Source organism: Culex quinquefasciatus, chromosome 3 (genome assembly GCF_015732765.1).
Source record: "Culex quinquefasciatus strain JHB chromosome 3, VPISU_Cqui_1.0_pri_paternal, whole genome shotgun sequence".
In the NCBI taxonomy this organism is placed as follows: domain Eukaryota; kingdom Metazoa; phylum Arthropoda; class Insecta; order Diptera; family Culicidae; genus Culex; species Culex quinquefasciatus.
Window position 1 is genome coordinate 169066655 of NC_051863.1, and position 16665 is coordinate 169083319.

Below are 16665 nucleotides of genomic sequence, written 5' to 3' on the forward strand. Positions count from 1 at the left end.
TTCCGCGTGATAGGTTAAGGCAAGGTTGTTAACGATGATCGGCCCGGAAATATCCATAATATTGTCGTTATCGTCATCGGTATTTGATCATTTTTTTGGCGGTAATATTGCCGCCATTATAAACACAGAAAAAAATGATGGTAATATTCATCAGGAAATGGTGACAGATTTTGTGTCAAAAATAATGATTAACTTTACCACAGAAATGATGATTTTTCATCAGTTTTTGATGAATATTCATCTGGTTCACATTTTAACACATTTTTTTATGTAAACCAAATTTTCAACATTCCAAAATTCAACTTTTTTCTGTGTAGTGTTACACCTGAAACTGATCTTTTTTTTATCAGTTTCTGGTGAATTTTCATTAGGTTCCCTTTTTCACACATTTTTGAGGTAATATTACTCAAATAAGAGGTAATTCAACCAACAAATTTTTTCAACCCTCCAAAATTAAACTTTTTTTGCTGGGAAATGCTCATTGGAACGAATTTGATTAAATTTCGAGTAATTTACTCCGTCGATTTTTAGTTTTTGAACTCTTTTTTCTATACATTATTCATTCTTTTATCTTTTACGAAAGAAACATAAATATTTGTTTTGAAAATCTGTATCTTTAACGGGAAATTATGATCGATTTGGCAATGTTGAAGATGAGTACAGGAGGTATTAGACTATGGCAAACGAACTAACTCGCACTTTTTGATAGTTCGGCAGTTTGCCTGCATTTGTTTGCAGAAACGTCAGCCTGCATACATTTTGCTTTGTTGTTTGGCAAACTGTCAAACACGAAAAAGTGCGAGTTCGTTTGCATGGTTGTCATAGGAGCAGATCTCTCAGATTTCGGTCATTCGTTTTTTTTTGTATATTTTAATCTGACTGAAACTTTTTTGTTGACTTTGGTATGCCCAAAGAAGCCATTTTGCATCATTAGTTTGTCCATATAATTTTCCATACAAATTTGGCAGCTGGCCATACAAAAATGATGTATTAAAATTCAAAAATCTGCATCTTTTGAAGGATTTTTTTTATCGTTTTGGTGTCTTCGGCAAAGTTGTAAAAAATGATACACGGTAAAACAAAATTTGATGAATTTTAATTTCACTTTTTGTCACTAAAACTTGATTTGGAAAAAATCACTATTTTTAGTTTTTTTTTATTTTTTTATATGTTTTAGAGGACTTTTTCATAAATTTCCAGGTTGTGCAAAAAATCTTTGAGCAAGTTATGAATTCTTGAATCAATTCTGATTTTTTAAAAAAATCGAAAAATTGGTCGCAAAAATTTTTCAACTTTATTTTTCGATGTAAAATCAAATTTGCAATCAAAAAATACTGTAGTGAAATTTTGATATAGTGCACCGTTTTCAAGTTAAATCCATTTTTAGGTGACTTTTTTTAAAATAGTCGAAGTTTTCCATTTTTTCCAATTAGTGCAAATGTTTGCCCATTTTTGAAAAAAATATGTTCAAAAAGCTAAGAAAATTCTCTATATTTTGCACTTTTGAACTTTGTTGATACGATCCTTAGTTTCTGAGATATTGCCATGCAAGTGTTTAAAAACAGGAAAATTGATGTTTTCTAAGTCCCACCCAAACAACACACCATTTTCTAATGTCGATATCTCAGCAACTAATGGTCCGATTTTCAATGTTAAAATATAAAACATTCGTGAAATTTTTCGATCTTTTCGAAAAAAATATTTTCAAAATTTTTAAACCGAGACTAACATTTTAAAAGGGCGTAATATTGAATGTTTAGCCCTTTTGAAAGGTTAGTCTTGGTTTTAAAATAAAAAAAAATATTTTTTTCAAAAATATTTTATATACCGTGTATCATTTGTTTTTCAGTGTAGTCCATATCCATTAGGGTGGGTACGTTTTTCAAAAGTGGGTAGGGCATGCCCATGACTTTCATATCAGCTCGCGCATCAGTTTACACTATGGGAAATTGAACTTTTGTTCAAACGCTCCTACAGGTCTGGCAAAATCACGCGCCAACTTCTGGTATGTCTATGGGGAATGGTCTGGAGAACACTTTTCCCGAAGAGAGCATATGGATTCGTTGTCCCTAGACCTGGCGCATCGGCAAACAATCCGATGTCTCCGGAATCAACGGTTTTCCCTCAAAAAACATCAAATTTTCCTTAGCATGCTATGAAAGCTTGATTAACACCGCGACGCCATACGTCAGGAAGCTACCACGTGGTTGAAATATTTGCAAAAAAATACAAATTTGCTAAGCAAAGATTCTGAATTCGTCTAAATAATATCAGGATTACTCGAAATGATCATTTTCTAGATAAAAGAAGGTTTGCAATTGAATATTCCAGCCGTTTCTCACCCACGTGGTAGCTACCTGACGTATGGCGTCGCGGTGTTCATCAAGCTTTCATAGCATGCTAAGGAAAATTTGATGCTTTTGAGGAAAACCGTTGATTCCGGAGACATCGGATTGTTTGCCGATGCGCCAGGTCTAGGGACAACGAATCCATATGCTCTCTTCGGGAAAAGTGTTCTCCAGACCATTCCCCATAGGCCTGACCATACCAGAAGTTGACGCGTGATTTTGCCAGACCTGTAGGAGCGTTTGAACAAAAAGTTCCAATTTCCCATAGTAATTCCCATGTAAACTTTAACCCTGATGCGCGCAGCCAGTTTACAACCAAATGAGCTGATATTTGGCATGAAAGTCCCTATGGGCATGCCCTACAAGGGGAACCATACTAAAACTTGATCCGAGAACTTTTTGAAAAACGTACCCACCCTAATATCCATACCTACAACTTTGCCGAAGACACCAAATCGATCAAATTCCTTCAAAAGATGCAGATTTTTGATTCTAATACATCATTTTTGTATGGCCAGCTGCCAAATTTGTATGGAAAATTATATGGACAAACTAATGATGCAAAATGGCTTCTTTGGGCATACCAAAGGCACCAAAAGAGTTTCAGTCGGATTAAAAAATACAAAAATTCATCTCGTGAGCTAAGGTTTAGGATGTTGCAAAATCTGGTTTCCTAGTTATATTTTTTTGAAAAAATGTAGATTTTTCAAAAATATCCAATGAAAATACAAAATTGTTTATTTTATTTTTTGATGCAAAATCATATCCAAGCTTTGATGAAAAAAAAAACAATCTCTGCCAATTTAAAAATATTAACAAAAAATCCATTATCTATTTCTGGAGCATCACGAGAAAAGGGCGAATAAGCATTTAGACAACTGGAACAATTTGGCGCAAATTCCGAGCCAACAGGTTACTTTTTCACAAAACTCGAAATGTAAATAATAGCTGGCCTTACCAGCTACCTTTTCACACTGTGGGTTTTGTTAAATAGGCTCAGAATTTGCAAAATTTGTTTTGGCTGTAAAAATGGTTATGCGCCCTTTTCAAATGTTGTTCCAGATTTGAGACTTTGTTGTCTCATAGCCTCATTAAGGTAAAAAAAAGTTGAAAATGTGTTTTGCTCAGTATCACCTCTTTTTTCAACTGATGAAGATGATTCTTAGGGATTTTTTTGGTTCGATTCAAAAAGAAGAGTTTAAAAAAAACACTAAAGAAAAACTTTTTTTCTGGGCTTTTTGTACTATTTGCATGAGTACAAAAAGCCCAGAAAAAAAGTTTTTCTTTGGTGTTGTTTTTAAACTTCTGCTTGAATTTCATCAAAAAAAATGCAAATTAATTGAAAATTTAGTTTGAAGTGATATTTGTGCAAAACAATTACTTAAATCTGTGCAAAAAAATCTCGACCTGCTAAAAAAAATTGGCTTCGAATCAAAACGAAAAGTTAAAAAACACAGCTTTTGATAATTCTATTTTTTTCAAAAACCTATAATAATAAATGGTTTATTTCTTAAGAGTGTAAAACATTTTCCCGAGTTCCCCTCATCAACCCCCAAATCGATCAGAAAATCCCTTCGCAAGATACAGATTCTCTAGTTTTTAAATACAGTCCAGAATCGACTATCCGAAGGCCTTGGAAAAAATTTACTTCGGATAATCAAATCATGAAATTTTTTGTTGTTGTCCTATTTTTGATCGTAAAGAGCCTAAGGAACTACTCTAAAGTGATTTAGAATTTAAAAATTCAAGATGGCAGCCAAAATGGAGGTGATGAAATATTTAGTTAACTCCATTTCTAAATTTAATAGACAATCAATCACTCGATTATCCGATTATTCGATTATCCGAAGTCACAAACAAACCTTCGGATAATCGAGGCTTTGGATATTCGAGTCTGGATTGTGCTTTTTTTCTTATTTGGCCAAATTACTCTTACAACGACAAAATTACACCCAAATAATTTAAAATGTCTTTTAATAAATTGGTTTCGAAGAGTGTTGTTCAATTAAATTCATGGGAATTGAAAATATAGCATCAGTTTTGGATTCATTTTTACAAAATATATATCCTTTGTTCAAAACCTAGGTTTAAAAAAAAACGGTATTTTTCGAAATCTCAGCGATACTTATTTTTTTTAATTTTATCGCCGGTTCTATGATCAAAAAACAATGACGAAAATAACGATATTAAGGTTATATCGACAGCGATGTCTCGATTTTCATCATCGATATCGCTGTTCGAAAAAAAACGGCAAAAATATCTTCGATTAACAACCTTGGATAAAAGTTAAATTAGGACCAACGTAACGACCTGATACGGTAGGACATCCTGGTGGACGTTAGGCCATCATCGTATCTTCACGTGTGACTAACGAACGTGGCTGCTCGTAGAAAATCATTAAGATCGAACGAGGCGCTTCAAAATGCCGGCCAGCCATGTCCACTATGTCGCCATTTTGAACAACCTCGCTCGACCTGTACGCTCGCTCCCGTCCATTTTGTTTTTGGTTTGTTCCTAACCATTCGTGTCCAATTGAATCGATTTTCGTTAGTTTTCCCATTTCCAAAAGTTTCATCTCATTCATCGTCGGGTTATGCAACAAAAAAAAACGATTCATTTCTTGTTATGCGTGTGCTTTCATTGTGTATGAACTCATCAGTTCTAGTACTTCCTACCGAGAGCCTTGGAAAGCTCTGGTTGTCAAAGATCTGGTACTGCGCATTCTAGTACGTCATTGTGCGAGTGTCAATCACAACGCATCGTCTGAGCATGTTTAACAGCATCGAACAAAACCGAAACGCGCTCGTCGCCTTAATCTAGTACCACTGTGTAAATAATCTGCATTTGTATATGTTTGACCAAATAAAAACTATGTGTGTGTATGTAAATGGAATGTAAATAATTGGAACGCCTTGTTTCGACCACCACTAACAAACTGTGTGTTGACTTTTACTACTAACCCGTCAGCTATCGTTTAGGACCACTTCTCAAAGGGGGAAAAGTAGTGTCAAAAAGTGAAACAATTCGTTGTTTGTTAGCGAAACCAGAAAATAAATCTGTCATGCTGCTGTGTCAATGTGTGCTTCGTAGAAATTACAATTTTCTCAAACCGAAAAAAAGAGATATTTCAAACCTCAACCATTTGTAAAACCGGATCGTGCGAACCGTACAGGATTTGTTACGCTTTTTAACAAAACTTTTTCTTTACGCTTTCGAGTGTTGTTGCGCGCTTTGCTTTTACACCTGGATAACTGCGTGATCTGCGTGTTTGTGCTGGCCATTTTTTATCACAAATATTGAAAAAAAAAGTTGTTTTCCCTCTGCCAGTGCAAACCCTCTACTAATGGGATTCTTTTTGCCTCACACTTTTATTCTACCACCACCACCACCACCACCACCGTTGAAAATCACCACAAAATTATTAAAATCAAAACTAACCACTCACACTCACCGCTTATCCGCTACTAACACTACGAAAACTACCGAAAACAGTTGTTGTTTTTATTCGTCTTTCAAGTATATTTAAACGTTTATTTTTGCTTAATTTTGTCCTCCTTTATTAAATTCTCTTTTTTGTACACCCAAGCTACGACCTAACCTCAATCAAAGGAAATTTTTCAGTAGTCGAGAGTTCTGTTTCAAATTATCCACCCTGAAAAAAATAAAACACACACACACCAAACCATTTCAAACCGATCTAACCGTTCCCATTCTTGTACCACCTACCCAAAACCACCCTAGAACCGAGTCGGCGGCGAAAACAGCAGCCTGGGAACCCCTGGCCAACGCACCAGCAGTGTCCTGCCGGATCTACTGAGCCAAGCGTCCCCGGCGACGCCACCCCGCCACGACAAGTCCGCCAGTGAAGAGGTCAGTATTGAACTGTAATCTAGTACTACACCACCACCACCACCCCATTCCGTTCCATCCATTTCACCACCTGTCATTTATGTCATTGTGTGAGAGAGCAAACAAAAAACACCACAAACAAATGCCGCCGTACACCACACGTGTTGATGCTTTCGATTGCTGTTTGCCCCACCTGCCCGGCTGTTTGCTCTTCGTTTTGAAACGGGGGTTTTGGGGGTGTTGGGGTCGATTAAGTCATGAAATGAAGTGTAGTACTAGAATATGTTTTTTTTTCGAGTATTATATTTTTTGTAAAGCTAAGAACTAACATAATAATAAATTATGCTCATGATATTCTAGTACTACAAATTCAAAACGAAAGGCTCTTCTTCCAATCATTTTGTACTGAAAATAAACAGAGGAAATTCTTTGAGCAATTTTTTATTTTCAATCTTGTATGCAAAATCTCGGAAGATGTTCCTCTGTTTATCAGTGCTTTCCAGCTCTCTCTACACCAATGCTTTCGTTTGTGACTTAATCCAACAAAAAAGAGTGAAACGTTTTTGCTGTGTGCCATCATTAACATCCACCGCTGTTTGATCACTGAATTGAATAAACTCACAACAATAAGATTGTTCACCATTGTTTCAAAATAAATAACAAATACACGTCGCAAATCTCCCCCCAAAAATTCGGAGAGATCGAATACAAAACCGAACTGATGGCTGCATTTAAATATCGGAACTGGTTGTAAGTAATTTCAACGGAAAAGACGCGAACCGCACAAACATAAAACGAAAAAAAACGTATATCTTACAGGGCAAACCACACAAACTAACCAACTACCACAGACTGACTACTACTTCTGCTCTATGCTGTAGTGTGACAACCGGTGTTGACGCGCCGCACTTCTGTTAGTTTGTTAAGTTAGCGATCTTTTACTACTAACAGTAGTTGAACCATTTTTTTTTTTCACTGACCATGTATACGTCCTTTCGTTAGGTTCAATAGAAGTGAAGTACTAGATTTTAAAAATCTAAATTGAGCAATCATAATGCAGACAGCAGTTTATTTAATCACTTATCTAGTACTACACTTTTAAAGACACTGCTCGATCAATTTTTAGTTTAAATAGTAAGCGAAATTCGATTTACTTGGGCTTTCAAAACTAATAATAATTATTCAAATTTAGTTTTTCTATTAAAATGCATTTTTATTTTTTGGTTTAGTTATAATCATTTGCGATGAACTCGTTCTGTTACACACATCTTTTTTTAATAACATTTCAGATATAACAATTGCTAGTAATCGGTCACCAATTAGTAAAGATTAATGAAAAATCATCAGTATATTTTAAAGAGTTGATGGCAGTTCAGACTCGATTATCCAATGTTTCGTTTATTCGAAAAAAATATTTAATCAGCGCCAATCGCATTTGCGATGACTTCGTTTAATCAGGTCTAGACTGTTGTTCCGTAATGTCTTTTTTTATTTCGATTCAACATTGTCCCAAAGTAAAAAATATTTGCGAGCTGAGCATACAAAGTGGGCATGCAATTTTTTGATTAATTTGGTGGCTTCGGCAAAGCTGTAGCTTATAATCAGGACTTTTCAGAAATAAAAAAAAGAACACGGAAGAAATCCAAATTTTATATTTCACTTTTTTCACTGAATGTTAGATTTCCATTTTTTGTTCAAGATTATTGCCTTTCTCACCTATTAAGTACGGTACGGAGATCGGAAGGAACGCCTCCAAGAAAAGCTGACAGTTCGATTTTAGTGCGCTTGTGGTTCTTGGGAGAAAAAATAAAAAGATTTAAATATTCAAAAAATCCAAGCGCAAAAAAAAGAAAAAAAATAAAGAGCTTAAAATATTAAGAATTGAAAAAAATGCAAAAACCTCGAAAAAAATCTTATTTTTTCAAAAAATCTAAAACTCTATGATTCGTAAATTCTAAAGTTTAAAATCCTGGAATTATTTTTTTTAAACCTACAAATAATGTATTTCTTTAATTCTTAAATTCCTGAATACTATTTTTTAAAAATTTCAAAATGCTAAAAATAAGTAGTTTTTTTTTTAATTAATTAGTTTTGATATTTTTTATTGTTAAATTCTAAAATGCCGCCGGAAAATCAGACATTTTTAATCATCTATTTGATCATAGACATATGAGCAACTCTCTACCAAAACCGGAAATGGATTTTATTTGTATTTTTTGATTTGGCACAAAGGACAAAATTCCGCAAATTTTAAGTCATAGAGAAGTATGGTCAAAAAATCTGCCGCCGAGTTATGATTTTTTGGAAAAATAGTGATTTAAAAAAAAACAAAATTACATATCAAACAAAATTTGACATTATTTTTTTTTGTAAAAAAAAAGTTAAAAAAAAATTGGCATTTTTTTTCCGTGTACCTATTTTTTCTCAATAGTCCTCAAAAATACAAAACTTTGCCGAAGACACCACATTGATCAGAAAATTCACTCAAAAGTTACAGCTGTTTGAATATTTACGTACCATTTTTGTATGGACAGCTGCCAAAATCGTATGGAGACTTGTATGGGTGAACAAACAATAACACAAAATGCTTCTTTGGTCATAGGGAAGGCTCCCACAAAGTGTGAGCCAATTAAAAAAATAATTTTTTTAGATATTTTGATTTTTGAAAATCAAGCTTCCAAAATTAAAATTTTCGATTTGTTTTTTTTTCAAATTTTAACTTCTGAATTTGAAAAAAACTTCTGAATTTTTGAGTCTTTGAACATTGAAATTTCCGATTTTTGAATTTTTAAATATTTGGAATTTTACAATTTTATATTTTTAAATTTTTAAAGAAATTTTTAGAAATTTTTGATATATTTTTTTTGTTTTTGGTTCGTTTGTTTGTATTTTCCAATTGATACATTTCAGTTTTTTTCAGTTATCAATTTTATATTTAGGCGAAAAACTTCTAAATTTCAATGAAAATTTAAGTTAAACCAGTTAAAATGCATTTTCCCGCGTTTATAATCATATTTAGCATGTTTGAACTCCTTTGAAAACATTTTAAATTTTCATGAAATACCAATGTACAAGTCAAACGAAAAGTTTTTTTTTTTCGCGAAAAAAAAATTTCGATGTTTTCAAAATTAATTATTGGAAAGCAACTGTACGCCTGTGAAATGCATTTTAAAACAATTTTTTCATCCAAATGTTTCAATTTCAATTTTTATATTTTTTTTCCTCCATACGAATTCGCATAGATTGATGTTTTCCGGGGTTGTCGTGAAATCCGTAGTAACAGTTCAATAGGGCGAATCTGCGATTGTAAACAAGCAGTCTATCCCCTACTTGACGTGAACTGTCACTCGAGCAAACGGGATAGACTTCTTGTTTACAATCGCAGATTCGCCTTTTTGAACTGTTTCTACTGAAATGTAAACAAACAAAATCTGAAACTGAAAAAATATCGAGGGCGGCACTAGAGTTTCAGTTCCAAGGTGGTGGCAAAACTAGTGGGGAACTAGTGCGGGTTTCTTCAAAGAAACTTTTTGACAGCTGTGCACTTTGACTAGCCCTCAAATGAACGTACGGATTCCTTTCTAGATAGAACAAGAGAGCACACGAACATTGATACGTAAATCTTAATATAATATTGTTTCAGTGCATCCATGATTTCGATTTGTTTGTTCTAACAAAACGTATGGACTAGATTGGAAACTCATGAAATCATCTGATTTGTTCATTTACTCATTACTTATCCCTCATTCGTTCTAACAGTATTGTTTAGTTATGTTATGCTTTCTTTAACACGTTAATCATTTGCGTTTGTTTAATTAGTTTGCATGTGTTCTATTCTTAGTTTATTTTTCAATGTTTCAGCTTAGATTAATTTGCTTGATTTACTAATTTTTACCTTTTTTGGTTCTCTTCAACTTACCGCCATACGAAACAATTAAACAAAAACCGCCGGTGAAACGCGCCAACAACCACAAAACAAAACAATGCAAATCAAACAAACAAAAATGCCAATTCGAAACCTAACAGTACCGGGCAGCCGTCAGTTCCTCCGTCAATTCCACACCCTCCAAATCCTTCATCGGCCAGATCAACAACAACAACAACAATGGTGGCCATCATCATAACAACAACAACAACAACAACAACAACAGTAGCAACAACAACAACATCAGCCACAGCAATAACCATAACCTTAACAATAGCAGCGGCGGCGGTGGCAACTCGTCGCCCAACTCGACGGTGTCGAACTCGTCCTCTTCCTCCCACCATAACAGTCCAAACCACTCGATTAACATAAGAAAACTAAATATCCATAACCAACTCTTGCATAGTAGCAATAATAACAACAACAATCATTTACCTCCCTATCAACAACATCTGTTGCACCACCACCACCAACAACAACAACAACAACAACATCACCACCTTCAACAACAATCGTCGCAACCGGCGTCGCTAAACTCCGGAATCGGTGCCGGAACGCCCCTGCCCCTCCCCCCGTACGCACTGGCTCTGCAACAGAAGCAGCGGAGCTTCCTGACGTTCGGCTTTAGCGCGGGTTCGGGCGGTTCGGCGGCCACGCGGCGCGAAAGCCACGTCAACGTCAACGTGACGCCAACCTCGCACGACGCCGCCAGCGATACGCCCGAGATTCGCAAGTACAAGAAGCGCTTCAACTCGGAGATTCTGTGTGCGGCCCTGTGGGGCGTCAACCTGCTGATCGGCACCGAGAACGGGCTGATGCTGCTGGATCGGTCCGGCCAGGGAAAGGTGCGTTTAGCTTGGGGTGGGTTGGAGTTGTTGGGGGTTTGGCTAATCAGGGCTTTTGTGCTCTTGCAGGTGTACCAGCTGATTTCGCGCCGGCGGTTCCAGCAGATGGAGGTGCTCGAGGGCCAGAACATTCTGGTCACCATTTCCGGCAAGAAGAACCGCGTCCGCGTGTACTACCTGTCCTGGCTCAAGTCCAAGATTCTGCGAACCGACGGAATGGGAGATGTAAGTCTCGACCGTCGCTGACGGTCAACCACCTTGCTAATTTTTTTTTTGTTTTTTTTTCTCTGCAGCAACAAGTGGAGCGCCGCAACGGGTGGATCAACGTGGGTGATCTGCAGGGTGCGGTCCACTTCAAGATCGTCAAGTACGAACGGATCAAGTTTCTGGTGATTGCGCTCAAGGACTCAATCGAGATCTACGCGTGGGCGCCCAAACCGTACCACAAATTCATGGCATTTAAGGTGAGTGACGTGTTGCTAACATTCGGGAAGTCGCGTGTTTTCGCCTTTCTTACAAGTGCCCTTACAAAGTGTGTACAAAGTACACGTATGCGACTGTCAGTGGGCTAATCTAGTACTGCATTGTATTACCACACTCCACCCCCGGTGGTTGGTCACTTTTTCTTTTGACACTTTTTGCCTTCCTCTCCTTACTGAGGAAAGGCTATAAAATCACTCGGAAAATGATCTTTTTAATTAGACCTCCTAGACCAACCTTCATTTGTACATATCGACTCAGAATCACCAGCTGAGCAAATGTCTGTGTGTTTGGCTGTATGTAGACAAGTGTACCAAATCACTGTCACTGGAATATCTCGTCACAGGCTTAACCGATTTTGGCCGGAACGGTTTTAATCGATCCGTCTTAACGTCCCCTAAGTTGCTATTTAAATTCATGCAGTTTTATCATGTATTTAAAAAGTTATGTTAAAATACTGTTTCATATTAAATTAAAATTATGGTAAAAAGGGTGGTTTTTTCATGAAACCCTCACATGTTATATATTTTTAGAAAGCACATGAGAAGACCTTTTAGGTGGAGTAAGAATTTTCAAGATCTGACTTACCTATCATAAATTACAAGCAGTTCAAAAAATGGTCTGAATTCACATAACCTCAACTGGTCGGGTCTGATCGCCACGAAAAAGCCGTGTAGAGGGATGCCATTTTCCTCAAAGGCCGTGTCTGTATAATCTTGACAAAAAGTCTGTAGGTAGTCTGTTTTTTTACTCATCACTTATTTTTATTAGGACTTCTTAGGTGCTGCGAACGTTAGGGGAGATCCATAAACATGTGGACACTTTAGGGGGATTGAAATCACTATAAATGAGAGAAAGGCACCAACCACCTAAAGGTGGATTAAGCAACGTTTTTAGTTTATACTCTGTTGGTTTGACAAAGTCAAACCAAAGTATGCAGATTAGTAAGGTAAGGCGGGTTTTCAAGCTGTCAAAATAGTTAGCACGAAACTCGGATTTTATATGGACTTCAGAAAAGTGAAAATTTGACCATTTTCCTGGAAAATTTCACCGAATTTTTTGTGTGGGGTTGTTAAGCATGGCAAACTGAACCGAAACACGCTTTTAAAACACAAATATTTTTTCAAAAAACAAATTCAGCTAAACGCGTTTTTCGTTTCAGTTTGGCATGCTTAACAACCTCACCGAAAAAAATCCGGTGAAATTTGCCCGGAAAATGGTCAAATTTTCACTTTTCTGAAAATCTACATATAAAATCTGGGTTTCGTGCTAACTATTTTGACAGCTGGTAATTCCCGCCTTACCTTATCTAATCTACATACTTTGAAGTCAAACTAAAAAGTGACGAACTGTCACTTTTTACACGAGACTCACACATATTATCAAACCAAACGTTTGGTAGGAAGTGTAATCTCCGTGTGAAGAGGGTGTCAAAATAAAAAGTGACCCCATTCGTTTGACAACAGTTGGTGTTAAACCATCGGAGTTTATACATGTTCGAAATCAAAACGAAAAAAATATACCAACTTTGCGCCTTTCTACTCTCACTGAGGAAAGGCTGTAAAACTAATCAAAAAATAACTTCTTAAATAAACATACTAGCAAGACCCACCTTCACGTATACTTAGGCCGATGCAAATATTTTTAAAAGTTTTTGTCCCTCGGCTCTGGTCAAAGTCGAGGGGGGGTGGCAAAAATAAAAAAATATAAATATTAAAATAACATGCCATAGTTTCAACATTTGCATGGAAAAAGTGTTTTAAAATGTATTTTACACTAGTTCAATTGTTTTGCAATAAAAGTTTTCAAAAAATGTAAAATTTGACGAAAACAAAAATTGTAGCGAAAAAAAACTTTAGAAAATTTTCAAAAATTCAAAAGATTTTTAAATCAACCTAAACATGCTAAAAATGATTTTAAACGCAGAGGAATTCATTTTAAATTGATTTTAACTAATTGCACTTAAATTTTCATAAAAATATTGAAGTTTTTTGAAAAAATATTTTTTTCGCCCCCTGATTTTTCGGGCCAGCATTGAAGGGGGGGGGGGGACAAAAACTTTAAATAAAATTTGTACCAGCCTATCGGTTTGGAATGAAATTCTGTGCAAATGTCTTTACGTGTGGTTTGCTGTAGACATTTTTTTCTTCTCGAAACTTATATGACCAATTTTGTGGGAATCATTCGATCCGTCTGGAAGTGTCTTTTTAAAACCATAAAATTTCAATCAAGCTTAAAGGATGCATGAAAAGGTTTTTGCCTTCCTCACCTTACTGAGGAAAGGCTATAAAATCACTCGGAAATTAAACTTCTCAATTTGACGTCCTAGACCCACCTTCATGTATACCTATCGACTCAGAATCAAATTCTGAGCAAATGTCTGTGTGTGTGCTGGGATGTTTATCAAAAAATTGTCAATCGATTATCTTGACAATGGCTGAACCGATTTTGTCCGTTTTGGCGTCTTTCGGTCTGTCTTGGTGTCCCATAAGTCGCTATTAAAAATTATGCAGTTTAGTAAAGTACTTCAAAAGTTATGCTAAAAAAACAATTTTAACAAAAGTCCGGTAGATTGTAAAAAGGGTGGTTTTTGTAAGAAAACTCTTCATGCTATACATTTTCAGAAAGGTATTTAAAAGAACTTTCCAACGCGTCCAAGACATTGAAGATCTGATAAATCTATCAAAAGTTATAAGCACTTAAGTGTTATTTATACGCTTTTTGGTGGCCGGATCTCATATATGTTGATGAAAACGTTGTCCGAATCTCTTAAGCGACCTATCGTTGGATAGGTATTCAAAAAAGCTTTCCAATGCGTCCAAAACATTGAAGATCTGACATCCATATTAAAAGTTATAAGCACTTAAGTGTTATTTACGCACTTTTTCCATTTTGGATAGCACTCTTTAAATTTGAGGATGGCGCCAACCACCTAAGGGTGGATTAAGTAACGTTTTTTAGATAACCTCACTTTTTTCCGTGGCTATTGTCGTAAACCAACTCCTTGAATTTTGCCTTCGAGCAGTTATTTTTTTTACTTGGCGTTTAGATCGGTCCTATCCGAAACAGGGAGGTAACAATACGTTTTTCGTAGATTTTCGCTAAAAAAACAACATTGTTTAAAAAAGTATATCCCCAGAACGGCTGAACTAATCTTAGCTCGTTGCATTGTAATGGAAAGGTGATACATTATACATTTAAGGAAAACTACGATGTTTTCAAAACATAACAAATTCAAATAATAGCATTATTCACGGATTTCAAGACCTCTGGACCAAAGAGAATAGAGTTTTATATATTTTTTTCGGATATTTCAAGATGTTCTACGTAACATGTCCAAAACTGGCAGGGTGGCAACTCATGTCGGAATACCGTGAAAAATTGGAAATTTGTGAGATTTTTCAAAAAAAAAAATGCGGGAAAACTCGGGAATCCCAATTATAATTGTTTTAAAAATATAATCTTTCAATGTAAAATCTTTGAAATTTGTTTTAGCATGATTTTAATTTTTAGTGAAAATTTTATTTTAAAATGAAACCCAAACATAATTTGCTTCTAACTGTCCCTAAGATTTTTTTTTGTGATTCGATTAGGCTGGTACAAACTATATTTAAAGTACGTATAAAGCGCAAAAGTCTCTGAGTTGAAATGATTTGCATTATTGTATGTAACTTTGTTGATTTTTTTTTATTTACTGCGAAATTTTAATTGTTGGTTGACATTGATTCTTTAAAGACAGTTTAATCATTTTTTGGGCTAGCAGTGTCTATTATTCTAGGATCTGGAAAAATCAGGAAAAGGAGGTTTCGAGATTTCGAACATGGGATTTTAGTGGCCACCCTGAAAACAGGATTCCGAGATATGAATTTTTAAATAATTATAGCCGTAACAGAGAAAAATGTTACAAGCCAACCCTTGATTTCATTCCAGAGTGCGTACAATTTTCTCTGATTCGATTATCTGAAGTTTTGATAATCCGAAGATAATGAAATTTTTTCGAGGCCTTCGGATGATCGAGTCTGGACTGTACTATCAAAACTTGTAAGAATCCCGATTTTGAACCAAGTTGGACTTGCGATTTTCGTCAATTTTTCGAAAAACCTCTTTTTTGAGATGGCCATATCTCGTGGTTGGTAAATTCTACAACTGCAAGTTTAAAAATTTGTTATCTCAAGAGATTTCAATTCGTCCAACATGAGAAAAATTGATTCTTATGTAATATCGTCTGGGGAACACGATGGTGAAGTTTAATTCAAAATATAATCGCAGAAAATTGCATGCAAAGTTGCAGTTGCTGTTGCAAGTTTCTGCTCATTTCTAGGCGTCCGAAGGTTATGTCACCCAAAACCTCTTTTACGCAAATGGACCGACGTTTTACTTCCCCATCCGATAGAAGGAGCGATTGTCTACGCTCCATACAAAAAAGACATTTGTTTCATTCTCGCTTCTGAGTCGATAGGTATAAATGAAGGTGGCTCTACGAGCTCTCTGTGAAAAGTTCATTTTTTAGAGCAGGATTATAGCAAAAGAACAAGAAAATCGAGATTTTTGCTCCAAGTAGTAGGGGATGTTTAGTTTTCACTGCCGACGCGAAAAACCAAACGGCTAATATGCTGTTCCCCTTTGAAATTGCCGTAGAGAAGATTAGGTGACGAACACAAAAACACGTTTTTTTCGGATTATTTACTTGATTTGACCTAATAGCCTAATCGTCAATGAACGACTTTCTGCTATAATAATTTGCGATCGCAATCAAACTTGAATTCGCCTCTCCATTTCAGAGTTTCGGTGAGCTGATGCACCGCCCGCTGCTGGTCGACCTGACCGTGGAGGAGCAAACCCGGCTGAAGGTGATCTACGGCTCGGCGGAAGGCTTCCACGCGGTCGACCTCGACTCGGCCACGGTCTACGACATCTACCTTCCTAAGCATGTAAGTTGAAAGTGAATCTCCGAGTTGCAAGAAGTTGACTAACGTCTCCAATTTCCCAGACTCAGGGTCCAATCTCGCCGCACTGCATCGTGACGCTGCCCAACTCGAACGGCATGCAGCTGCTGCTGTGCTACGACAACGAGGGCGTCTACGTGAACACGATGGGCCGCGTCTCCAAGAACATCGTGCTGCAGTGGGGCGAAATGCCGACGTCGGTCGCGTACATCGGCACCGGCCAGATCATGGGCTGGGGCAACAAGGCAATCGAGGTGAGGTTTTTAAACGCG

General features: G+C 36.3%; 1 protein-coding gene across 15 annotated transcripts in view; it reads left to right on the forward strand.

The window, feature by feature from the left end:
* The window catches only part of LOC6044640 (serine/threonine-protein kinase mig-15), a 102919-nt gene that overhangs the window by 85548 nt on the left and 706 nt on the right, over positions 1 to 16665 (forward strand). For 9 of the 15 annotated variants that reach the window (XM_038265730.1, XM_038265731.1, XM_038265736.1 and 6 more), the window contains 6 exons: positions 6090 to 6218; positions 10719 to 10967; positions 11037 to 11192; positions 11261 to 11431; positions 16229 to 16378; positions 16438 to 16647. In XM_038265730.1, the coding sequence (XP_038121658.1) occupies positions 6090 to 6218; positions 10719 to 10967; positions 11037 to 11192; positions 11261 to 11431; positions 16229 to 16378; positions 16438 to 16647 (1065 nt within the window). Of the gene's footprint in view, positions 1 to 6089; positions 6219 to 10223; positions 10968 to 11036; positions 11193 to 11260; positions 11432 to 16228; positions 16379 to 16437; positions 16648 to 16665 lie in introns of all 15 variants that reach the window. The other 6 variants (XM_038265725.1, XM_038265727.1, XM_038265724.1 and 3 more) reach the window with 1 other exon arrangement.